The sequence below is a fragment of the Pseudophryne corroboree genome, chromosome 10 (assembly GCF_028390025.1).
Source record: "Pseudophryne corroboree isolate aPseCor3 chromosome 10, aPseCor3.hap2, whole genome shotgun sequence".
Classification (NCBI taxonomy): domain Eukaryota; kingdom Metazoa; phylum Chordata; class Amphibia; order Anura; family Myobatrachidae; genus Pseudophryne; species Pseudophryne corroboree.
The window spans coordinates 83,009,046-83,035,192 of record NC_086453.1 but is presented as its reverse complement, the minus strand read 5'-3'; the positions used below and the strand labels follow the sequence as shown (position 1 = coordinate 83,035,192).

At 46.7% G+C, this 26,147-nt stretch overlaps 1 protein-coding gene across 3 annotated transcripts; it reads left to right on the top strand.

Moving 5' to 3' along the window:
• LOC134965030 (pleckstrin homology-like domain family A member 2) lies at nt 1-23,030 on the top strand. Of its 3 annotated transcripts, XR_010188271.1 has the most exons (3): nt 2-1,064; nt 16,805-16,961; nt 22,462-23,030. XR_010188271.1 is itself a non-coding variant. In XM_063941618.1 (2 exons), the coding sequence occupies exon 1, from the start codon at nt 637-639 to the stop codon at nt 1,042-1,044; it is 408 nt and encodes a 135-aa protein (XP_063797688.1). In that variant the 5' UTR covers nt 1-636; the 3' UTR covers nt 1,045-1,076; nt 22,462-23,030. The 3 variants fall into 3 exon arrangements, 2 of the variants coding, with proteins under 2 accessions (XP_063797688.1, XP_063797687.1); XM_063941618.1 differs by lacking the exon at nt 16,805-16,961 and having other exon boundaries at nt 1-1,076; XM_063941617.1 differs by lacking the exon at nt 16,805-16,961 and having other exon boundaries at nt 6-1,064.
• Nucleotides 23,031-26,147: the final 3,117 nt, after the last annotated feature.

Below are 26,147 nucleotides of genomic sequence, written 5' to 3'. Positions count from 1 at the left end.
GGGAATAGCTACAGTCATCCTATTAGACTCACCGGCCAGAGTGATTCTTGCAGCTGCATTTGTGTGAGCGTCTACCTAGCGAGTATTCAGTTCCACCCAAAAGCCTGGGGCATGTATGGGGAGAGAGGAGTCTCAGATCTATCCTGCATACAGCTGCCTCTCTGTGCACACAAGCAGCTCCGCAGTTTGCCCTGACAAGGGAAGATCTGCAAACTTCATTGCTTGCACTCCTGGGCTGTCACAGGATTGGTGCCCTGAGATATTGTCACTGGAATACTGTACATCCATTGTCACAGTCCTTTCACAAGCAGTGATGAAGAGGAGGCTGTGATATTATCTGCAACAGAACTGCTTTAAAGGTCGGTGCTCAGTCCAGTAAAGACATCTGCGAAAGAAAAGTCTAATCGGCGCAGTGGCGACATTTTAATTTCATTGAAAAAAGGACTTTTTAAAAAATTATTTTGTGGCCAATTTCCCAAGTTCTAAGCGCAGTGTTAAAGAATAATAAGTCGTGGCTTCTAAATCTATTTTTTTTTTGTTTTGTTGATTCTTTTTGGGACCTATGACTTATTTAAGTCAATTTTTTAGAGAAGCGGGTGGTTCTTTTTGAAGAGAACGCCTCGAATATAGAGACTCATGAATCGGTCTGGGATGGCATCGCCTGTGGCAATGAAAGAAGGCGACCTAGAGAAGCGCAGCGACAGCTTTCTTCAGCTATGGAAGAAGCGAAGGTGTGTGCTGACCGCCGATGCGTTGCATCTGTACGCAGACTCTCGGAAGCGAGGGAAGGCCAAAATCCTCCGCTTTGACTCGCTGGTCAAACTGGAGTGTGTGGAGAGGAAAGGGGAGCGGGTATATTTTACCCTGGTCACAATGGAAGGACAGGAGATAGACTTCCGCTGCAGGGAACGCAGCCGCTGGAATGCAGAAATCACCCTGGCCTTGGTGGGCTTCCAGAACAGTAGAGCGGTGCAAGAGCTCAGAGCGCGCAAGGAACACCAAGCCCGGGATTCAGGGGATCGTTTAAGAAGTTGGGGTCCATGATTGATCGACTGTTGAAAAAAGTGAGTTCTGTGGTAAGACGTGGGCAGTTTTCATTGGTTTTCGATTTGCATATCACATTTATAATGCTATTTAAAAACATCTACCACACTCTAATGAAAGGGTTTCAAACTTTAGTACTCACAAAATGGACTTACTATTTAGAGGTTCCCCCCCCAAAAAAAAAATATATATATATGAAAAGTGCCATTAGCATGCAACTTCTGTGTGCAGGCGGTGTACAGGAAACCATCCCTGGACCTTGGCGGGCATGGGTTGACTCTCGAGACTGGGGGCAGTCAATGCGATCCCCCTGGATCTGCCTCTGCAGCAGTATCCAGTCTCTAGGTCGACAGTAACTAGGTTGACAGTGTCTAGGTCGACCACTATTGGTTGACAGTAACTAGGTCAACATGTTCTAGGTCAACAGGTCAAAAGGTTGACATGAGTTTTCTTATTTTGAACTTTTTCATACTTAACGATCCACGCGGACTACGACTGGGAATAGTAACCTGTGCCGAGCGCAGCGGTAGCGGAGCGAGGCACCTGGCCCGAAGCATGGCAAACGAAGCAAGCCATGCGAGGGGACACGGTGCACTAATTGGGGTTCCCGGTCACTGTAGAGAAGACGACATCAAAAAAACATTTAAAAAACTCATGTCGACCATTTGACCTGTCGACATAGATCATGTTGACCTACAACCCCGGTCGACCTAGTTACTGTCGAACAATAGTGGTTGACCTAGACACTGTTGACCTTCCATACCACACCCCTCTGCAGCATGTGCCACATAAGGTAAGTAGTATACAGAATTAGTATTTGCACTACGGAACGCCCCGTAAAACTGACTTTTCCGTTTTTGGAGGACTTTTATGTTAATTGTATCCTTGTAATGCTTTGATTTGCACAAATACATTTTTATTTTAAGTTCTACATTATTTTTGTCACGTCTAGATAAGCCTAGCGTATAAAAGAAAACTTTTTACGTTTCACTTTATATTGATGCTGCACTTGAATGCCAGTAGCCTCCATGTCAATGATGAAATGAGAGCTGCATTATGTCACAGTGCAAAGTATGTTGTTATGTACTCGCAGTTGAGTTCTTAGGATGAGATACAGTAATCTGTTTTAATCTTCTGTACTATTTATCCCGGTCAGAGGGGTTAGCGATGTGTGGCTTTGTTCTGTAGGCTTAGCATTGCTCAATCAGCTATGGGGCAGCATCTTCCTGTCACTGGTATTTGGAGCCTTTTTCTTCTCACATGTGATTTCACAATTACGGTTTGAGCTTTGGAGATTTATTTGACATAATTGATAGGGAACGGAAAGTCAGGCCAAACCGGATCACAAGACTACAGCAGGGGGTGCAGTGTCTCAGTGTATTTCTCATTACAAGGTTTTAAAACATTCAACATGTTTCATCTCTATTGTTTTTGCTTTTCCAAGGTTTTCCTTAAATTCCATGTCAACGTCGGTTGCCAAGGCGACTAAAACTAGTGGCTTCTGGGTATAGTTTCATGCCATTAAGCTATTTTCTACAACAAAGGTTCTGGCACTTTGTCAGAGATGTTAAAATGAACCATAGTGTCTAAAAGATTTGTTTATTGTTTTAGGATTTAAAAAAAAATAATTTTAGGATGTTTTTTTAATTTCTTTTTTTACTTAAATTGAAACAAACTTAAAAATGTAAAAGCCAGGGGGGGCTCAAGTATGATTATATAAGTGTGTACAACACGACAAGTAGCGTGGTGGCCATTTTCCTGGCATTCCGTGCATGCGCGATGAGAAACTCACCGGGAAAATGTCCACTGTGCGATTTCCCTGGAGACCTGCGCATGCGCACTAGACTCGGGTACAGCGCAAGGGTCTCCTAGTGACTCTAGTGCTCACAGTGTACTGAGCTGCTGGCTTGAGGGGGGGGGGGGGGGGGGTCAGCGGTTCAGGCAAGCCTCCCCTATTTTTTGGGTAATCCCCCGCACTCTTGGAAGATTGGGTACTCTTCCTGCATCCCGCCCGCTTCAAGAATGGGTAGACTATTGCTAGAATTGCCCGTCAGTGTGGATGGGGCTAAATGAAGCTAAATGAATCTGCCCGGGACCCAGCTCACCATCCCCAGCCTGAAATCAGGCTCCAGAGATGGGCAGCCTAGATCCCCTGCCAGGGTTTCCTGCCCACCGAAGGTGATCCCTATGGAGCTCCAGAAAACCCTTCAGCTTGTTGGGAAGCTGAGCTGCTCCTCTCTTCCCATGCTAGTTCCATGTGGGAGGCTAGAGGGGAAGGCATTCCATTTTTGGGGAAAAGGACTGGAGGAATCCAACAGCCTGCCCAGCAATAGATTCCCCCCTCCTGGGACACAACCAAGTAAGTGCATTTCACTTTAAAATACATTTAGATACACTTTGTACATGTCTCTGTTTAAATACACTGAGCCTGTGCCCTGCACAGCTTTCACATACTTAGGCACTGCAGTGCCTCACAGCGCAATATATATTATTACATTTAAATACATTTTTTTTTTACAGACCGTGCCCAGCACTCAGCGCTGGGCTCCCTTATGCACAGCCAGCAGCCTCCGGAGCTTATCTGGGGCTGTGGCTCATCTCCCAGCGCCCTGATGCAGCCTGGCACTGGGATCCAGGGAGCGCCCCCCTCTAGTGCGGCACTTAAATCTTTGGCCTTGCCGCAGCATGCGGCGCACCCCCCTTCTGCAGCCTGGCAAACCGGGCCGTAGCTCTGTGCCTCTGAGGCGCCGGGACCCCAGTGCCCCACACCCTACACACACCTCCTCCACATAGGGAGCCGGCTAGCCCGGTCCCCCGTGAGTGGGGCACCCCGCTGTAGCCCAGGACACTCGTCGCTGAGGCAGGGGGAGCTGATCTCCCGGCTGCAGAGGATCTCCTCCCCACTGCAGACACTGGGAGCAGAGCTCCCGGACCCCGGCAGTCAGCACTGAGCGCTGCAGCGGGAGCTGATCTCCCAGCTGCAGCAGCTCCCCCTTCTACCCCGGCGCACACATATGCCAGCGTGCCGGGGGGCTATCACACACTGCCGCGGCCGCCGGAGAGGTCCGGGACTGCGGCGCAGCAAATAAAGTAAATTTTTTTCCATACTAAATAACCAGCGCCTAGCGCCCCAATACAATTAAAGATGGCGCCTAGCGCCAAGGTTCTTTTTAAAGGTGGCGCCAATCGCCTGTTGTCCAGTACAATGGCTATGGGCACTGAGGGTTAACCCCTTCGGTGCTGCGGCGGCCATTATCCATGTGGCCGATGGGGTCTCCGGCCACAGCGGCCTGTTGAGATATAACACTGAGCTCATTATGTTAATTACAATTTTGACAACCAATTAAGGCTGGTTTAGACTAAAGTGTATGCACCCTAAAGATAGTCAAACCAATCAATACCTGGATGAGAACCACATCTGAATTTATATGCTGTTGTCCAGTCTATAGCCAGATTAAGGCATTTATTTATTAATTATTGGGTCTGAGACCCGATAGTTATAATTTCTTTACCGTTATTCACAGTAATAAGAAATTATGATGACCCAAATGTATTAAAATACTACTTACACAGCCTAGGGATGGACTTCTGTCGGAATCTCTATCCCTGGGCTGTGTAAGTAGTGAAGGGATCGCATTCGACCATGCATGTGCCAGTTGTGATTGCTGGGGAAGGATCTCTCAGGTACTTTTTGCGAACGGTAGCCCATAGGCTACAACGGGCTAATACCATATTTTGATGGCGTTAGTGTTGGAAGAGAGGTTCACTATTGTGCGGACTCCAGTCTTACTGTTCTCCAGGAAGGCTTGAAGCCATAGCCCAAGATAGCCACCAAGATTACAGAGCATGTGTATAGTGACATGGGGCCGGATGTAATGGCTTACGAGACGTCCAAAGCTCCGAGACTCCGGCCAAACTTGTAAAAAAAAATTAAAGCGCCAAATGTTTCCAAGGCAAAACCAAACCATGTTTTGCCTTGTAAATGTTTGCTGCTTTAAAAAAACGTATGAGTTCGGCCGGAGTCTCGGAGCTCCAGACGTCTCGCAATCCATTACATCCAGCCCATGGTGAGAGACAGAAGTCTCCTTCTTAGCTCCTGAGAGGCCTGGTTAATACCTGCCATAAAGCAGTTCCAGCATTCCTGCACAGCTACCCGTTTGCAGTATACACTCAATGGCTGGTAATCTCTATGAAACCCAACTCCTCTCAATCACTGCTCCATCGCCACTGTACATGTAACAGGGAGTACGGCTGTACCTGCAATCTATCAGTAAACCAACACCACTGGTTAAGTAACTGGGCTGTTCATAGTTTGAGTTATCCATTGGAGGGGATGCGGTCAATATGCCGCCGGCCGGAATCCCGGCGGTCGAAATACCGACGCCGGAATCCTGACCGCCACAATCCCGACATATTCTCCCTCCGTGGGTGTCCACGACACCCATAGAGGGAGAATATAATAGTGTGCCGAGCGTAGCGAGGCACCGTGCCCGTAGCGTGGCGAGCGAAGCGAGCCCGCAAGGGGCTGCGTTCCGCTCGCCACCCCTGTCGGGATTGTGTGGTCGGGATTCCGGCGTCGGTATTTCGACCGCCGGGATTCCGTCCGGCGGCATTTAGTACTGATCCCCATTGGAGGGTGCCTATATAATGCTGCAATATTAACACCTGCACACACATCATTTCCAACAGTTGTTGATTTTGCGAGCGAAAACAGGAGACTGCAGCAGATATTTTTATTATCTGCTGCAGTCCCCGGCTACATTCATTCAGGAGATATTTTTTATTATTTGTGGGTACCCCCCCAAAAATTAAAAAAAATAAAATAAAATATTAAAATAAAAACAAAAACAAAAAACCCCCACACACCTGCAAATTATAAATGATAGATTCCTATGTATCTAGGTCTAGGGTGTTTTTAGAGCACACAGTGGTCATGTCACCTGACACACTGGATTAGACAGTGCATAGTGAACAGCTGGGATGAGGTTGGTGTGCTGTGTGGTGTCTTTAGGCCTGATTCTGAATTGGAAGCAATGCCAATGTTCACATAGTTGAGCAATATTTTTGAACTGCACTGCGTGAAATGGTATGTGCATACAGAGTCCTAGGATCGACTGAGGCACAGGACTCAGAAATGTATTGAAAATGTAAGCTGCGCAAAATTAGTGGGCATAGTCTAATAGGAAGTGACGCGATCATGACTCTTGCCCAATTTTTGTCACTGTGCGGGCATGCACTGGGTTCTGTGAGCTGCCGGCCATGGTCCCAGTTTCTGACTCCCAGTGGATAGATGCTGCACGCATGCACACAGCAAGCAAGAGGGGTCCTCCCAAACCTTCAACACCACAGCAGGACAGTGCCTGAAAAACAGGACTGTCCCGTCAAAATCGGGACAGTTGGAAGATATGGTAATGGTTGCAGACTCAGGCACACAGTAACGTATAGTGGAGGCCATACTCCAATTGAGAAGCTGCACCCAGCATGGAGACGGTGCAAGTTTTGATGATGTGACAGTACGGATGGTGAAATGGTAATCATTACTGCCTCACAGCACTGAGGTCATGGGTTCACTTCCTACCATGGCACTAACTGTGTGGAGTTTGTATATTCTCCCTGTACTTGCGTGGGTTTCCTCCGGGTGCTCCGGTTTCCTCCCACAATCCAAAAATATACTGGTAGGTTAATTGGCTCCTAAGAAAATTAACCCTAGTGTGTATGTGTGTGCGTGTATATGAGATAGGGAATATAGACTGTAAGCTCCACTGGGGCAGGGACTGATGTGAATGGCCAAATATTCTCTGTAAAGCGCTGCGGAATATGTGTGCGCTATATAAATAACTGGTAATAAATAATAATAAATAAATAAATGTGACCGATACGCCTTCCCGCCCTCTCTGGTCAGCCAATGACCGTCGCCTCCCATTCCACCATGGTCACTGCATCTCACGCTCGAATCCAAGATTCTGCCCATGTGCCCCCCTTAACTGGAACGAGCTCCATCAGGCTGTCCCTGACACTGTATAGCTTCAAATGCGCATCAATAACCCACCTGTTCATCAAAGGGTACCCTTATACCACACAACCTAAGGTCACTCGTTACACCCTCCTTCCTCAGTCATCTCTACCTCACCTACCTCCTGGCCTCAGGTCCCCATCCACTTGCTCGCCCCTCATGTCATCTGTCAGTCTCTCCTCTCCCCTAAATTGTAAGCTCCTAGGAGCAGGGTCCTCCTCCCTCTTGTTCTCACTGCCATCTTCTCTAACACTTCAATGACAGCCTTCACCTACTCAGTGCCGTAATCATTGGAGCCTGGTTCCACCCTTCACTGATTACTCCCTCACTCACCTTGCTTCCCAGCTGCATTGTGTACTGAGAATTGTGCTGCTAATTGTTACCTGTGCTCTGTTTATGTTTTGGTTACTGTTATGATATGCATTGTTCAGTTTACCCTGTACTGTCCTACTGTTGTCGTATGTACAGCGCTGCGGCCCACATGTGGCGCCTTATACATGAAATGTTATAACAATAATAAAAATAATAATAGATGCACCAAGAGTCTAAGCACAGAGTCACAGACACCACTACAGCACAAATGGATGCCGCTGCATCTGACTCAGAATAAGCCCCGTCCTGTTTACTTGGTGTTATTAGGATTGGTGCTTGTAGGCAGTGGAAACTGGGAGTTTTGGGTGCACAGAATGAACAATGGCGGTCATTCCGAGTTGATCACACGTAGCAACTTTTTGCTGCTCGTGCGATCAACTTGACGCCGCCTATGGGGGAGTGTATTTTAGCATAGCAGGGCTGCGATCGCTTGTGCAGCCCTGCTATGCTAAAAAAGCTTCCTGCCAAACAAGACCAGGGTCCGACCTACTCACCCTGTGCGACGGATCCAGCGATGAAGGTCCCGGGATTGATGTCAGACATCTGCCCTCCGGAAAACGGTGAGTAGACGCCCCGGAACGCCTCCCCGCTGTCAATCTTCTTGCGATCTTGCTAGCCGCTGCCGTCACCGTGCAACGACGCGCGTGCGCATAGCGTCCGCCACGCATGTGCAGTTCCAACCCGTTCGCACCGCAGTGAAGAACCGCTGCGTGCGAATGGGTCGGAATGACCCCCACTGAGTTGCCGTTTGCAACTTATTTAAATTATTTGCAGCAGATGCAATCTCTCTCTGAGTTACTGGCACAATAAAAGCTCTCATGCACAATCTCTTACTGATCTGGGGCGTTTTGTTAGCAGAGCGTTGTGGCTTCTCTTTGTACTTAGCATAATCAGCATCCGCACTACGTGCCAAGGTGTTTGTAGGATGGAAGAAATTGACACATTACTGCTAATGGGCAAGAAACATGTTGCTCAGTGATGCAAACAACAAGGCTTCACAGGCGTAAATTGTCATTCTTTAAAATGAATGTGTAGGGTGGTTTAGTGCTTTAATTTGTATGCCGCGGGGTTCTTGCTTTTTGATAAAGCTGGAGCCTGTTTTTATTTTGCGTTAAAAGGTTTGGAATCCATTAACGTGGGAGTGCATCACCAAGTATGTTTTCCTTTCTATGCAAAACACTTACAAAGGAACCATTAACATTAGGATGAGATGGGTTTAAATAACAGTAATCTTATAGCCTTTATGGAAAAAGAAGATGCTATTCATACATCGGTTTGGGACGCAGAATTCTAACCGCAGCATCCCAACTTGCAGAATCCCAACAGTGGAAGGTAAGTATAGTATACTTACCTTCTCCCGATGGTCCCCTAACTCTCCTTTCTTGCAGCCGAAACCTAACCCTCCTCCCTCCCCCGCAGCCTAACCCTAACCACCCCCACAGCCTAACCCTAAACCTCCCCCCCACCACCACCATGGCTATCCTGTTAGTCTGGTCGGCTGACGCTTGTTCGGGATCCCAGCGGTTGGGATACTGGCACCGGGCTTGTGACCCTATTCGGGATTTCGGCGTTCAGTATTTTGACTGCCAAGATTCTGACCGCCGGGATCCTGATCGCCATACATCTGCTATAAAACTTACCTAAAATGTAAAGATATATAATAAGATTTGGGCACAAGCCCCAAAGGTTTACTTTCCTTATTGCTGCATATTGATAGTTTTTTCAAGACAATATATCATGTGGCAGATTCTAGAACTTGGACTCCGATTGGAGCCCATTGAAGAGCCAGGTAAAGAGTAAAGTTAAATGTGACGCAACCACATGAATTCCTGTTATGGACTCAGTATATTTTATGCGCATGTGTAGCCATTGGGCCGCGCATGAGCAAGTGCAAAATACTGGAGAGAGATCCCTTTCTGAATAATAATGCAGAGATGTAACCTACAGGTAACAACAGCTAACACTCTCTAAGAATGGCTTTAGCTAACGAGGCCAAGCACTGAAACACTAAGCTTTCGGAGTTGTAACATAATATGGGGACGGCTTTGAAAGGGAACGCAGCATATATCACCAATACCCCTTTGTTATATTGGCCATACAGTAATATAGAGTAGTATCATAAGGGACCCTCCAGCATGCAGCCATCCCCAATTAAGAGACTCAGGGGGAGATGCATCAAACTTTGGAGAGAGAAAAAATGGAGAAAGAAAAAGTACCAGCTAATCAGCTTCTAATGGTCATTTTTTCAAACACAGCCTGTAACATGACAGAAGCTGGTTGGTGCTTTATCTCCTTCAAAAGTTTGATATATCTCCCCCTTAAACAGATAGCAGGATCAGTGTGCCCACTCTGGCTCCTTTCATTTCTGACATATCTGGGAACGTATTTTTATACGTCAATGTACCTGGATACTTATGCATATTGAATCTGGGTTTTAAAGTCTTATGCACCCCATACACTTGTGAGATATCAGGTACAATTCTTCGATTTCGACCGTGTCTGTGAGATAAATCGCAGGATTGTATGCACATTTTAGGTACCATGCGACGCGATGCGCGGGCACGCTGGTCGAATGTCGCGTCTCAAGATATTAAGTGCTGCACTTAATATTTATCGCATCGCAGTGTGATTGCATGTGTTTTTAAAAACAAATGCGATATATCGCACTGTGATGCGCAATGGACACCCACTCGGCAGTGACGTGCCCACCACGTGATTAACATGCGATCTATCGCATGGTGATCACTTTGGCAGTGAACTGCCGGTGTGATGCCCCGCAATGTCACATCGCGGGGCATCGCACAAGTGTATGGGCACCATTAGAAGCATATTCAATTATCCGCTGCACACATCAAGGATAAATATGGGAGAGCAACATCGGTCATTTTATGACGCGCCCCTGTGGCCATGTGAGGTAGAGTGATGTTGCGGTTGCCAAGTGCTTCCGTTACAAGCATTTTCATGGCGATATAACGGCACAGCACGCCAAACTGAAGCAGCTCATTAGTCACCTTGTAAAGAGATGAATAAAATGGTGGACATCAATACTGCCAGTACTTTGCTTTGGTTATCTGCCTTACATCACATGTCCACTTGGATGGTAACAATGAATGTTCCATATAAAGTCAGTATAAGTTGAAAGTAAACAATCTATTTATGAGTAATGGCGACAGGGCAACATTCTGTCTCCATAGCAACAGACTCTTCCCTGCGCCCTACACAGATGGAGCATGAGTGCTGTCCCTGGACTCCATCTTATCCATGGCTGCCTAACACCTGCTGTTGAAACACAATGTAATCATTTTATTATGGTGCCATAAACGGTGCACTAAATCCTCTGCAGCTCTGTCTATACTATAGAGATGCAGCACAAGATAAGTTGCCAGAAGTCTGTTTTATTCTAGTACAATTTGTCTGAAACTCCGGGTATTTGCAGCATGTTGGCCTGATGTTTAACCACAGCAGAGGCAGCCATTTTGTGTACTGAGCCAGTACAGCCTGTTTCCTAGCAGCAATGCCTTCTAAAGCGTTGCAAACAGTAACATGCGGTGAGGAAAAGCTGGGGAGGCACATATCGGGATGGGTCTGAATGCTGGGAGCCTGTCTCACCCTTTACTCACTGTAACTCTCCTCTCACTACACTTACAGTATACCCCTTTCAGACTAGCAAAAATTTCCCGGGTTATTGCATGTGAATGCGCATCAACAAGGGATTTTCCTTAGTCTGAATTGGTCCTAAAGCAATATCCCGGGTCTAGCGTCCCGGCATTTCATCCTAGGTTGCGACCCGGGATGCATGCAGTGTGAACGGGTAAGCCTGCATAATCTCCAAGTGCCGCCTCCGATAGCGTCAGCGGTGACGTCACCAACCCGGCTATGTAAGTATGAAAGGGGTATAAGCTACAGTGTCCATTGAGTCTCCTACCTGCAGCCCTGTGTCTTCTCTTGCTGCTGCTGACTGAGCTCCAAATACTTCCGAACACTACTTGAGCTCCAAGTGCACTTCCTGGTCACATGATACATCCGTGTCCATCAGAGCACAAATCCCGCCCCCACACTCAGAAGCATGCCTCTATTAGCTCCCCGTCTGTGCAGCGTTACTTGCCGTGGTATGGCCCCGTCCCCAGTCCTTCAAAGCAGTGTCTGACTGTAGGGATGGCCATCGGTGGCTTACCCATCAATGCTGTAAAACCATCTGCAAGGGAACCATCAAGGGTTTCACCCACCGATAGTCACCCCTGCTTTACAATTCAGTAAGCTGCGGACCAATGAGAGCCCAGGGGCGGAGCTTCGCAATGGCAAAAGTATTCAACATTGGTCATAAACCATCAATGTTTTTGAATCATCAGTGGTCGATGGTCATCCTTAATCTCTCATCTCCCTGCAGCTCCAGGGATCTCCATAAAGCTGGTGAGTGTAAAAGCCTGTACACACGGGGAGATGCGTGCTGAGCGACGTAGCACAGGCCGCTCAGCACACATCTCTCCCCCGCTCAGCACACAGGGCAATGTATGCTGAACAAGGTAGGGAGGGCGGGGGACGACAGGGGGGACGCTCACTTCACACAGCGGTGAAGTGAGCGATCGAGTGAGCAATCTAGTACCGGCGATAGTGCCGCGCATCACTATCACTATGGGGCTGTACCCGCCTTTAGCTAGAAAAAGGATTACAATCAACAAAGACAATGTTTATGTTATAAATATCTTATTTGTATTATTCTCATTATTTGTATATAAAATCTCAGGAGTTTAACAGGGGATGCGCAGCCTATCCTGACTGCATGTCCCTGTGGACAAATGGCGAAGTTACTTATAGCTACCAATCAACTTATAGTTAGCATGTATCAAGTGCATTCTATAAAATGATAGGTCAAAGCTTATTGGTTGCTATGGGCAACGTCTTAATTTCCCCACTCTTTAGAGATTTTGATACATCTTCCTCTGAGACATGCAACATGGATTGCATCATTTCCCCCGGTGAGATCTCCATCCAATTAGTAAATAGACCCCTTAATCTCTGTCCACCTTATTTCTCTCCAAGGCTTAGTAAATAGACCCCATTATATCTGCAGTTGCTTTCCAGCAGCTTATGTAACAAAGTTCTGTTACCATGACAATATGGGTGACATTTCCTCCTTTCTTACCTGTCTGCTGGAAAAACATACTGTATACTGTATATGGGTTGTTGTTTTTTTTGTTTTTTTTTATGGAATTGCATGTTGGTTCTGGATAGATTTCTAGTTACAGATTATAGATTTCTACCTTTTCAGAAGGTTTTCAAATTTGCACAATTTTGAAATGATACTTCACACTTCCAAGTTACCGCGAGGAGCTCTGCTAAACTATTTACAGAGTAATGGGATGGGATACGGTCGTTAGGTCGACCACTATGGGTCGACATGCAGAAGGTCGACAGGGTTGCTAGGTCGACATGGTCTATAGGTCGACATGAAAAAAGGTTGACATGAGTTTTTCACAATTTTTTCAACTTTTTCATACTTTACGATCCTCGTGGACTACAATTGGGAACGATAACCTGTGCCGAGCGCTGCGCTTGCTCGAAGCATGGTGAGAAAAGTGAGCCATGCGAGGGGACACGGTGCACTAATTGGGGTTCCAGTCACTCTACAAAGAAAACGACACAAAAAAAAGAAGACCGCATGTTGACATTTCATGTCGACTTATCACATGTCAACCTATAGACCATGTCGACCTAGCAACCCTGTCAACCAATAGTGATCGACCTAATGACTGTCGACCGATACCCAATGGGATGCAAGCAGTAATGTGGGAGAAGCCAAAAGTGACTTTTAAACATTATTCAGCATATTTTAGGCAGGGTGCTCCCTATATCAAAAAAATAAACCATTCTACTATAGAAAAATGAGCAAAGCAAAACACTGAAGGCTTCATCACGGGGGCACAGGAAAAGGGCCATTCCAACTGCAGGGCACAAAGACCTAAAAACGTACAAGGATCACTCATACCTGTAAATAAATACACACAAGGGGCCAGAATCAGAGTGGATACAGAAGCACTCACAGCACTTTTCCACAACATTCCTGATACTGTGAGTCTCGAACGCAACAGCGCCTGTATAACGCAGGCACCGTAGGTGTTTTTAGGGATTTTTGCGCATGAGCAGCTGCAAAATTTGTTTGACAACGTTAAATTGGTATTGCATATGGCTCTAAATCAGGCCCAAGGTATTTTTATGTACGTATAATAAAAGGAACAAAATGCTATATGCATGGTTAGACACAAGTAAGGGCAATACACACACATGACGTTTGCAGGTGCTTGTAAGAAAGGGATAAATTGACCAAAACATTGTGTATGTTCTATCACTGACATACAACGTAGGTGACAGATATCGGTATTTCGTCTCCCTCTGCCCTGTCCGATATGGAGAAATAAACATATTTGTTCTATATGTGAATGCCCAAAACAGCATTGGGCAAGGCAAAGTACATGTTGGTCATATGGAAGGGACCCCACTCTGTTGATTTCAGGTGTCAAATCTGTGGCCCAAGACTCATTAACCCTTGCAAAACTGAATGATCTGAATAAGAAGCTGGAGCTCGAATAAGAAGTGAATAAGAAGCTAGAGCTCGAATAAGAAGTGAATAAGAAGCTGGCCGAATAAGAAGCTAACTTCAGCCTCGTATGGACGGATCAGTGGCAAACTAGCATCCAGCAACCTGGGAAAAGTTATATAGGCTTTAATATATTACACACTGTGACATACATTAAGTGTTACGATGTTTCAAGTGAATAGTAAGAGCTATTTACATTACATTTTATTTCTTTATTTGAGAAAAAGCCTAAACTGGTGAATACTAGCAAGTCAGGCTCAGGTGGAGCATAGCAACATAGGGCAGAATCTGCCGGGATACAGAGGCATTTCCTCAGGAATGTCAGCTAATCAGCAGCTAGAGGCAGAGCAGGGAGCAGGATCAGTGTCTGGCTCCGGAGGCAGGACAGGCCCGGACATGCTGTGCACCGAAGCCAATACATCCAGTAATAGATGCCATCGGAGCTCTTACACATTTTACTAGCACATTTGTCTTTTTTGGCCATTGTTAGGGCATGTGTAATCTATTCCACTGGTGACTGGTGGTGACAGGAGCCACGTTATAATAACTGTGGGAAAGCAGCAAGATAGGTAGCACTTGTTACTTATTTTTCTAGGGAAACAACACACAGGGTGGGCGGCAGCTCCAAAAATGTGCAGCAATCCGGGGACAAATAATAAAGAGCTACAGCAACCAGCTATGGGCCTAGGGGGTCATTCCGTACCCGTTCGCACGCTGCAGTCTTTCACAGCCGTGCGAACGGGTCAGAACTGCGCAGGCGGCAATGCGCAGGTGCATCGCTGCCTGGCAACGGGCATCGCCGGGCAGCGTCAAGGGTAACGAAGAAAGCGTTCGCAGCGGCGAATGCAAGAAGATTGACAGGAAGAGGCCGGCCGGGGATGGCAACTCACTGGGAGTGCCGAAGAAATGGCAGGCGTGTCCAGCCGACATCAGCTCCAGGAAGGATCGTCGCAGTGGGGGAGTAAGTCTTGAGCTGTGCAGAGACTGCACAAACTTTTTGCTTGTGCGGTCACTGCACAGCGGATCGCAGCCCTGCAAAGCCCTAACTCCCTCCCCTGTAGGCGGCGACTACCTGATTGCAGCAGTGCTAAAGGTAGCCTGCTAGCGATCAGGTTGGAATGACCCCCCCTAATTCAGACATGATCGCTGTGCTGCAAATTTGCAGAGGACTGTGATCACTTAGTCGCCGCCCAGGGAGAGTGAAAACCCGCCCCGTGTAAGTGTGCGAATGCATGTGTACGCCGTGCGAAATCTTCGCCAGACAGCGGACAGCTGCAAATCCGTTCACAATTCACCATCGAATGATTTTCCAGTCTGTGCATAGCCCAGGACTTACTTCTACTGTGCGATACAAACTGGCTGATCGGGCCGGAGCTGACGTCACACACCCTCCCAGAAAACGCTTGGGAATGCCTGCGTTTTTCCTGACACTCCCAGAAAGCGGCCAGTTACCACCCATAAACATCCGCTTCCTGTCAATCACCCTGTGTACGCCTAGCAATCTTCATTTTTGCACCATTCTGTTGCTGTTTGGCGTTGTGTCTGCGCATTGCGGTGCATACGCATGCGCAGTCATTCAATAATCGGCCGCTGTGCGAATTCGCACAGCAGCGATCAGGTCTGAATCGGGCCCTGTATACAGTAGAATTAAATACTATAACAATATGATAATGATACAATTAACCATCACATAACCACACAGAGGGGCCTCATTCTAAATTGGAATGCAGACATATCTTATGGAAATTTGCAAACTACACATCTGCCATACAAAGAAATAGCGCACGCGCTGGACAATGCATTCGCAGATTGACGCAGATTGAAAGCATTCTTTCAGTAAAATGGGCGTTTCTGGGTGGTAACTGCGACAAAGCGAACTGATGCATTTTGTGGGTGCATCAGCCAACATCCGCGCTTGTTTGTAGTGTTTGGGCGCATCTTTTGCACACAACATTGGGTGGGCACAAGTCTCCATACCAAGGATCACGACTGCAGACGTAAAAACAGTTGGGGTAATTCAGAGTTGATCGCAGCAGCAAATTTGTTTTTCATCGCTCGAGTGATCGTAGTGTGATTGACAGGAAGTGGGTGTTTTTCTGGGCGGAAACTGGCCGTTTTCAGGGAGTGTGCTAAAAAAAGCAGGCGTGCCAGGTAAAAACGCAGGAGTGGCTGGAGAAACGGGGGAATGGCTGGCCGAACGCAGGGCGTGTTTGTGACGTCAAACCAGGAACTAAACGGACTGAGCTGATCGCAATCTGTGAGTAGGTCTGGAGCTACTCAGAAACTGCAAGGAATTATTTAGTAGCAGTTCTGCTAATCTTTCGTTCGCTATACTGCTAAACTTAGATACACTCCCAGAGGGCGGCGGCCTAGCGTGTGCAATGCTGCTAAAAGCAGCTAGCGAGCGAACAACTCGGAGTGAGGGCACATGTGCACTGCACTAATCTAACTCTCTCTGCACATGTTATATCTGCCCCCCCCCCCCTGCAGTGCACATGGTTTTGCCCAACTGCTATCAAATTTGCTGCTGCGATCAACTCTGAATTAGGCCCAGTGGGCGGGGCGTACTGCCACATGCAGACACGCGGATGTTCGTCATGCACGGACATATTCTTACTGTATATTGGCGTAATCTAGTATGCAGGCTGCCGCAGCCACACAGAGGCGCAGCCACACATGCATCTTACACTGAATGTATTTAATATGTTTATTGTGTGTGTTATATTAGGTACTGTAGTTTGTTTCTTTTTTAAGATGATCCTCATGTCTCTTTCATTTAGACTTAAGGAGCTCATGCATCAGCAATTAATAGGGGCCATTTCCTGTTCTGCCTTTGCCTGGGTCAGCAACTCTGCAAAATAAAACATGTTGGACAATTTTGATTCACGATTCCGAACCCAAATATGATTGGATCCAGCAAGTCTGGATTTTTAACAGGTAATATTTTCCTGGTCCCCTGAGAAATCAGAGTCTGCCAATCAGCATTGGGGGATTTGCCGCTTAAATGTATTTGCCACATTATTTGAATCCTAGCACAATTCCTTTCTACTTTGTGCTCTATAGTCACATTTAGAGCAGCATTGAAATATAGGCTTCATTTCATCATTATATCACACACTATGGGGGTAATTCTGAGTTGATCGCAGCAGCAAGTTTGTTAGCAATTGGGCAAAACCATGTGCACTGCAGGGGGGGCAGATATATCATTTGCAGAGAGAGTAAGATTTGGGTGGGTTATTTTGTTTCTGTGCAGGGTAAATACTGACTGCTTTATATTTACACTGCAATTTAGATTTCAGTTTGAATACACCCCACCCAAATCAAACTCTCTCTGCACATGTTATATCTGCCCCTCCTGCAGTGCACATGGTTTTGCCCAACTGCTAACAAAATTGCTGCTGCGATCAACTCAGAATTAGGCCCTATATTAACTCCGCATAAAAGAGAATGTAACTTTTCCTACCTGGGAGTGAGGTTGTACATTAATAATCTGTGTGTTGTAACATTGGAGTAGACAATAACACAGCTTCCGGACAGACTGAGAACGTACTGCGTTCCCTGCTAACCGTTGCGTTTTGGCTGTCTTCCTGCAGCTCAAAATACCGAAGCCGGAATCCCGACAACACTCAAAATGCCGGCGATCGGTATTTCCACTAGGGTGGTGGTCCACGCCACCACCTGATGGGGAATATAATAGCGTTACCAAGCCCGCAAGGGAACACGGCTGCGCGCGATGTCAGGATTTTGACTGTCGGGATTCTGGCATCGGTATTTCGATCGCTGGGATCCTGACTATTGGGAAATCCTACTGAATACCTACTGACGCCAGTGGCACTACCTACCGCAATTGTTCCCAAGACACCCTAACAGACCAGGTTTTAAGGATATCCATGCGTAAGCACAGGTCACCGCAGTCAGTTTGATTATACCATCTGTGCTTTAGCATGGGTGGTCTTCTGTTTGCCGGCGGTCGGGCTCCCGGCGCTCAGTATACCGGCGCCGGGAGCCCGACAGCCGGCATACCGACAATTATTTTCCCTCGTGGGGGTCCACGACCCCCATAGAGGGAGAATAAAATAGTGTGGCGCGCGTAGCGCGCCACCGTGCCCGTAGCGTGGCGAGCCCGCAAGGGGCTCATTTGCGCTCGCCAAGCTGTCGGTAAGCCGGCGGTCGGGCTCCCGGCGCCGGGATGCTGGTCGCCGGCCGGCCGTAGTGAACCCCTTTAGCATGGATATCCTTAAAACCTGGAAATTCAGGGTACCCTGAGTACGAAGTTTGGGCAACCCTGACTTAATGTTTATGCAATTGTATAAATGAGGAATATCACATTATTCCACCTGATGACAAGCACCTGTGTCAGCCTCGCCTATTACTCCTCTACATGTTGCGTTTTCTGTGGGTAGCATCAGTAGTTGATGCTTGACCTTGGAGTACTGGTATGGACAACATAGGGTTAATAATCTCGTGTAGGCTGCTTGCTTAATAGATCTGGTTTTGTTAACACTAATCCAGATGTAATACATTCCGACCAGCCCTCAGTAATCATTCCGTCCTTAAATCAGACACAACTTACAGATACAATCAACAGTCCTTGGCAGTATTTATATATAAATCCAGGATAATGACTCGGACAGGCCGATGAAGCAAATTGAGGAGGAACAGATTCAGATTAAAGCCAGGACTCAAATTCCAAACCAACATCTCAGATGAATGATTTCTATACAAATATATGAATATTTGAATTCCTGTTTAACACTTGGGGCCTGTTTAACCTCCACGTCTGCACGGTGCTAGGGATCATTGCACAAGGTGGCTACAGACTTTCAGCATGACTGAGGCCTGTTTGTGTGGTCAGGCGATAGCTGTAGACACCAGCTGATAGCGGTCATCTATGCCCTTATCTGACCACATTTACCAACCTGCCTGATAATGATCAGATACTGCAGATCCTGCACTGCAGGGAGACGGTGACACATGGTGCAGCTGTTCCACTGTGTGAATATTTGACCAGGGTGTGATGAATGGGGCTGTGTGGAACAGCTGCAGGGCTGGGGCCTTCTGCCATGAAAGGTGAAACTATTCAGGAAGACTACAGGGGCTGATAACCTAACTGGTGCCTATCAAATGGTACTTGTAACTCTCCATGTGGCACTTGTAGCAGCAGCTCTATAGAACGGCATATGGTAGCACTTGCGCAATTTTCAGCCACAAATACCAGAGTAAGCTTCGGAAATTAGGGTTTGTCACTGATGGTCAATGGTTTTGCACTGGATGACAGAGGTCTGATAATTCTCCACAATTGATGACAAAGACGCAGCTATGTTTATTTTATTTATTTTCCCCCCTGCCAAACTGACCTTAGCCCCACTCTCTTCCCTGATTGGCTCCTTGCCTTCATGCAACCCCCAGTGGTGATTTAAACCAGAGGTTCTCAAACTCTGTCCTCAGGACCCCACACAGTGCATGTTTTGCAGGTAACCCAGCAGGTGCACAGGTGTATTAATTACTCACTGACACATTTTAAAAGGTCCACAGGTGGAGCTAATTATTTCACTTGCGATTCTGTGAGGAGACCTGCAAAACATGCACTGTGTGGGCCCCCGAGGACCGAGTTTGAGAACCTCTGGTTTAAACCATCCAATCTCTGGCTCAATCTTGACGATTCCAGCTACGCAGCATCGCTCGCATCAGGCCATTCCTCTCCCAGAGTGCGACTAAATATATTATCCACTCACTGGTCATCTCGTGGCTTGACTATTACAACATTCTCCTCACTGGCCTCCCACCCTCCCATCTGTTCCCAACTCCGAAGCTAGACTTATCTTCCTTTTCCGACGATCCACATCTGCCACTCGCCTTCAACAAAACCTGCACTGGCTCCCATTCCCCCACAGAATCCTTCTTCAAACTCTTCACCCTCACATACAAGGCCCTCTCTAATTCCACTGCACCATACATCTCCAACCTCATCTCCCTACATAATCCCTCCCGACCCCTTCGGTTGGCCAATGACCGTCACCTCTCATCTACCCTGGTCACTACATCCCATGCGCGAATCCAAGATTTTGCCCGTGCTGCCCCTCTTCACTGGAACAAGCTCCCTTGCTCTATTAGACTCTCCCTGACCTTGCAAAGCTTCAAACGGGCACTGAAAACTCACCTGTTCATCAAAGCCTACCCTGCCGCATAACCCAGTCTTGAGGCCGCTCTCGCATCCTCATGCCTTGGCCATCTCTGCCTCACTTACTTCCTGACACCAGGCCACCTTCCGCTTGCTTGTAACTCATGTCACCTGTCTGTCTCCCTCTTCCTCTAGATTGTAAGCTCCATGGAGCAGGGCCCTCTTCCCTCATGTTCTCACAACCCTCTTCTCTTGCACCTCAATCACAGCTCTCTCCTACTCAGTGACTGTCTATACCTGCATCTCCTCCTACTCGGTGACTGTCTATACCTGCATTTCCTCCTACTCGGTGACTGTCTATACCTGCATTTCCTCCTACTCGGTGACTGTCTATACCCGCATTTCCTCCTACTTGGTGACTGTCTATACCCGCATTTCCTCCTGCTCAGTGACTGTCTATACCCGCATTTCCTCCTGCTCAGTGACTGTCTACACCTGCATTTGCTCCTGCTCAGTGACTGTCTACACCTGCATTTCCTCCTGCTCAGTGACTGTCTACACCTGCATTTCCTCCTGCTCAGTGACTGTCTACACCTGCATTTCCTCCTACTCAGTGACTGTCTACACCTGCATTTCCTCCTACTCAGTGACTGTCTACACCTGCATTTCCTCCTACTCAGTGACTGTCTACACCTGCATTTCCTCCTACTCAGTGACTGTCTATACCTGCATTTCCTCCTACTCAGTGACTGTCTATACCCTCATTTCCTCCTACTCAGTGACTGTCTATACCTGCATTTCCTCCTGCTCAGTGACTGTCTATACCTGCATTTCCTCCTACTCAGTGACTGTCTATACCTGCATTTCCTTCATCTCTTCCAATGGCTGCCAACCACCAGTATTATGCTGATTACTTCTTTGCTTACTGACATCTCAGATGTATTGTATACCTAGAACTGTGGTGCTAATTGTTACCCGTGCTCTGTTTTTAGTTTTCTGTGATGTTAAGTTCTATATACCCTGTGTTATTCTAATGTGTGTTTATGTACAGCGCTGCAAAACACTTGTGGCGCCTTAGAAATAAATTCTAAAAATAATAATAAATTGAATTAATATTATATAATAATAAATTGATGTAATCAATATCCCGGTGGTTGGGATCTTGACAGACAGAATACCAACGCCGGGATCCTGACCGCCGAGTATGCCGACAGCAGGGCTATTCCCACTCGTGGGTGTCCACGACACCCATAGAGCGGGTATAGAACCTGTGGCGAGACCAGCAAGCCCACAAGGGGTTTCGTTGCACTCCCTCTGCTGGCATTCTGGCAGACAGGATCCCAGTGACAGTATTATGACCGCCAGGATCCAAGCCACTGGCATTCCATACCCAACCTGCACCATCGATGGAGACTATTGATAGTGAATTATTTGATGGCTCTCGCTGTAGGAAACAAGTGACATTACAGTTACTGTAATACTACAAGGCAGGCTGGGATGCTGTAGTTGGAGAAATGCAGATCCCTGAAGGTGGGATGTTTTACAAGAGCACCTGAATTTTGTGTGCATGATAGTTAAACACTTTCTAAATAGTCCACCAAAATTGGTCTGAACATTAACCAGATAAGATCTGAATTCTTATTGGCTTCATTGAAAATCTGCTGCTCAGCATGACTATGCGCACTGGTAACTGTTGATAAATATAGAGAGAACAGCAATTGCCACACCATACTGTTAGATAAATGACAGGAGGCGCTGGATAAAACATATAGGAGAAAATGTACTAAGCCTCGGGGAGAGATAAAGTACCAGCCAATCAGCTCCTGTCATTTGTCAAACACAGCCTGGAACATGGCAGTTAGGAGCTGATTGGCCAGGACTTTGTCTCCACTTTATCTCTCTCCAAGGCTTAGATCTGCAGCAGTAGTCCTCTTAACCTTAACTGTGTCATAATCTCTGTGATTGTGGCTCTTAAAATGAAGGCCCAGATTTATCAAGCCATGGAGTGATAAAAAGCACAGTGATAAAGTACCAGCCAATCAGCTCCTGTCATTTTTCAAAGGCAGTCTATAACATGGCAGTTAGGAGCTGATTGGCTGGTACTTTATCACTGTGCTATTTGTCACTCTCCAAGGCTTGATAAATTGGGGCTGAAATGCTGGCACTGCAGGACACCAGCCCCTGCAACATTCATCCATGCCATGCAAGTACCTTGAAATAAAAAAACTCAGATACAGTATAACAAATGCCAGACAATTACTCACAAACCTATAGCAAACACTTATTAATTTGATTTTCTTCTCTCATGTTTTGTAGGTTATTCTTCCATCTGATGGTATTCAGACCAATCAGCTACTTCCTTCTGGCTTTTCTTGTATTTTTGCAGTGGTCAGTCTGAAGAGGTTAGTTACCAAGACACTGAAGCTCGAGTTGACGCGACTGGCAGGTGATGACAAAGATAGCATCTTGCAGGAGACCCAGCTGTGTCCATGTTAAGACTATGTGAACTTGGGATACTGAGAAGAACAAAATGCCTTCCCTTCTCTCACTGAAAACAATGACCTTTATTTCAGAGGGGATTAAAGCATAAATAACCTGTGTTGCTGTAGCAATCAAGCCGCAACCAGAAGATGCTGCAATAGGTTTGGCTTTTCCTTCTTTCCAGTCAGCTATGTATTTAAACAAAAAAGTGGCTTTTTGTTTACTTTAGAGCGGTGGCTGAGTGAGCGCAGGTGCCCCCCCACCCAGGTGCTCCCCCAACCTAGTGGCTGCACCATAGCTCTTTTTCCCCTTTTTTAATCTTTTGGAATATGGTGAGTGAAACTTGTCTTTTATGTGACTTTGAGATAATAAAAAAATAAAATAAAAACATTAGCAAACCATCATAGTTTGTATGGAAATCAATAACATCTGCAATTTGTTCAGCAGAATATCTATGAGACCACTGTACTGTCTACCTCCAGTGATGCTACTAGCCAATTGGCAAGCATTGATTTATCAACAAATTAAGCACCTACTTAGCATTAGCAAGTGTCCATTGGGGCCTTGTAGAAATATAGGCTTCATTTCATCACACACTATGGGCCTAATTCAGAGTTGATCGCAGCAGTTAATTTGTTAACAGATGGTCAAAACCATGTGCACTGCAGGGGGCAGTTACATCACCAGCGTGGGGGCACTATGGCATGATGTGAACTAGGGGGCACTACCGTGTTTTAACACATTTGTGGTGCTGGGGTTATTTATACATGTAATTTTATTAACATGTTATAGACAGCTTCACACAAACCTTAATCCTGCCCTGAAAAAGTTCCATCGTTGAAGAAGTATTAGAGTATGTTAGACACATCATTTTATAGATAATGCATGCTAGGAAGACCCCAGGTATGCTATGGGCAACTTCGCCATTCTTTAGCTGCTTTGCTGCATCTCCCCCTTAGGTGCATGGTGTGTTCGCACCACTCAGCTATTAGGGCAGAGATTCCCAAAACTCCATTACAGCTCAGCTTTAAGGATATCTATGCTTGAGCAAAGGAGACTTAATTAGTACCTCAGTCAATTTGATTTAATCATCTGGGCTGAAGCATGGATATCCTTAAAACCTGGACTGTAATAGTGGAGTTTGGGAAACTCTGCAGTAGGGTAACCTATGGCTGTTGACTGTAGCCAGAAAGACATTGCCATACAGCAGAGGTTCCAAAACACGGTCAGCAAGGCACCCCAACTGTCCAGGTTTTAAATGTATCCATGCTTGGCCACAGTGACTTAATTAGCACCTAAGTCAATATGATTTAACCATCTGTGATGGGCCATGTATACCTAAAACCTGGACTGTTGGGGTGCCTTGAGGACCGCGTTTGGGAACTTCTGCCATACAGACATGGAAAGCCTATGGTGTAACCGCACAGAGCTCTCCGTGTAAGACCGGCATCACTCAGAGTCTCCCCCAGGTCACATGACCTAAACTTTACCAAAACTGCCATACAGTGAGGATGTATCAGCAATCTAACATAGCCGCCAATACGGATCAGACATTCCGAATAAACTCCGCATCCCTTGAATTAGAGTGTTACCTTTATAATGGTGTCAGTTTCGAATGATACTTAAGGGACAGCCCTTCTGCAGCCTATTGCTGGAAATGCCATCTATAAATACAGTAAGCACAGTTGAGATCACTCACAAAGTCGGGGGACCCTACTTAATTGGAAACGGCTGCATCCGTTCAGTTTTGGAGAGTTACACTTTAGTGACAAATGGCTACTGCTGCCCCAGACCACACACACACACCCTTTGTGATGAGCAACTGAAGAGTATCCTCAACGATAGATCACTGGCATTACTTTGCTGAGATATTTCAGCTGGCAGCATCCCAGATCTTGGGCAGGGGACAAAACCAAGCAAGGTTGCACAGTGACATGTAAAAAGTTCCAATAGATCAAGTTGTTTTTTTGATATTTTATTAGAAAACCTATAAAGATACACTATATGGATTGACAAGCATCAGCACATGGGGCCATCTTTACCAATACAAAGAATGTGCCAGGATGCCCAGATATGGAAGTATCCCTACTTTTTGTTTAAGGAGAAACACAGTATGAGGCTATACTCTTTATTTTAATAATCACTCTCATGTACAGTATAAGCTGGATAATTCCCTGATAATGTTACATCAGGCAGTAGGCACTGTGTCTCATAAGGCAAAGCTGGTGTTGGACTGATGTGGAATGGATTTTAGTGACAAACTCATAAGCGATATCACATTTACTGATCCGGTTTTACTTCATCATAAATAAAGCTGCCAATTTTCAGTTTGGTGTATCTCAGTTAACCTGCTGTGTCAGCACTACAGATAAAAGGGCTGGCACCCAGACAAGATGGAGAGCCAGTTATTACAGGCGTGACACGGATATAAAAATATCCATCCCTGGGAATTTCACATGCAGATTACACTGTATGACCCATTATTCTCCACAACAAGGAAGGCAGCAAAGTGAGCCAATAACATTCACTAGGAATAATACCCCTTTTAGACTAAAGGTGTACACACGCGAGATTCGGCACATCTACGATCTGTCACTCAGACATACAGGGGACGCCCAGCAGAGTGCTAGTCCGCCCCGCATGTCAAGTGCAACCCCCACACACGTACAAAAGCATTGCACAGCGGCGATGCTTCTATACTGAAGAGTAATTCCCTACCAGCTCAGCTACTGCACGCTGGCAGGGAGCTATTCATCGCTGTGAGCGTCACAGCACCTGCGTGTGATGTCATACCCATCCCATCTCCATCTCCCCTCCCCCCCCCCCCCCCCCATCTCCATCTCCCCCCCCCCCCCTGCACAGTCCAGGCATGCCAACACTGCCCAGACCACACCCCCTAAATGGCAGACCAATACCACCAACCACCTCTGCCTGTCAAACAGGCAGGCAGAGATGATTGCAGGGCTGAGAAGGCCGCTGGCTGGCAGACCTGATCGGCTGCTGTGCGAAAGCACACAGCAACGATCAGGTCTGAATTAGGCCCTAGGTCAGTATCACAAGCGTATAATGACTGTGCTTGAGATACTGGCTTTGTTCGATTTTGGCTAAGTGTCAATTTTGACTATCTTTTCTGCGAGATAGTCAAAATTGACTTGCCTGCCCAGTCTATCTAAACTTGCGATGCTGACCATGCAGGACCGTGCAGCGGCATCGCAAGGTGACTTTCACCCTGCAATCTACATTAACTTTCATTACGATTTTGACTATATAATCAAAATAGTAAGAAAAAAATCTCACCGTGTGTACACACCTTTACACAGCTGGGACGCACCCGGGAATGTGTACACTGGTCCGACCTGGCTTGAGACCCCTTTCAGACTTGCGGCGCAGCCCGACCCGGCATTTACGCTACAGGAGGTGGCGCTTGGAGATGATAATCTCCAAGTGCCGCCTCCTCCTATGCAGGAAACAGGTGCCAGGTCACCTTGACCCGGTATACCCGTTCACACTGCACAGATCCC

What these genes read in the sequence shown, in the direction of transcription:
- LOC134965030 (XM_063941618.1), top strand. Translation starts at nt 637, where the DNA reads ATGAATCGGTCTGGGATGGCATCGCCTGTGGCAATGAAAGAAGGCGAC.